The 331-nt window shown below is 54.4% G+C and overlaps 1 protein-coding gene across 1 annotated transcript in view; it reads left to right on the top strand.

Annotated features, from left to right (window-relative positions):
• LOC104536948 (histone H2A.V-like) overlaps positions 1–200 on the top strand; it is a gene marked incomplete at its 5' end in the record, with an annotated part of 1,123 nt that extends 923 nt beyond the window's left edge. Inside the window, one exon of the mRNA XM_010179695.1 lies at positions 59–200. Coding sequence (XP_010177997.1) covers positions 59–200 — 142 coding nt within the window. The remainder of the gene's footprint in view (positions 1–58) is intronic.
• Positions 201–331: the final 131 nt, after the last annotated feature.

Below are 331 nucleotides of genomic sequence, written 5' to 3'. Positions count from 1 at the left end.
GTTGTGGCTTCTCCAGATCCACCCCGCTGAGTGGGAGGGGATGTTAGGGCGGAATTTGGCTGGGAATTGAGGGTTTCTTGGAGGTTTTTGGGGAAGTCGGCGAATGTCTGAACGGGAATCCTCTTGTTCTCTCTGCAGGTGTCATCCCCCATATTCACAAGTCTCTTATCGGGAAAAAGGGACAGCAGAAAACAGCGTAGAGAGAGACAAAGCGGCCGTGCCCTCCTGTCGTGCCTGGGACAGCGGAAAGCGTGGGCATCCGTGGCATTTTTTTTAAGGAATAGTTGAGAGGCGCAGCGTAGCCAACTGACTGTAGAGAGGGGGAACCGGG

Source organism: Mesitornis unicolor, unplaced genomic scaffold (assembly GCF_000695765.1).
Source record: "Mesitornis unicolor isolate BGI_N332 unplaced genomic scaffold, ASM69576v1 scaffold36222, whole genome shotgun sequence".
Taxonomy (NCBI): domain Eukaryota; kingdom Metazoa; phylum Chordata; class Aves; order Mesitornithiformes; family Mesitornithidae; genus Mesitornis; species Mesitornis unicolor.
The sequence above is the reverse complement of the archived record's forward strand: the minus strand, read 5'-3'. Positions and strand labels throughout refer to the sequence as shown.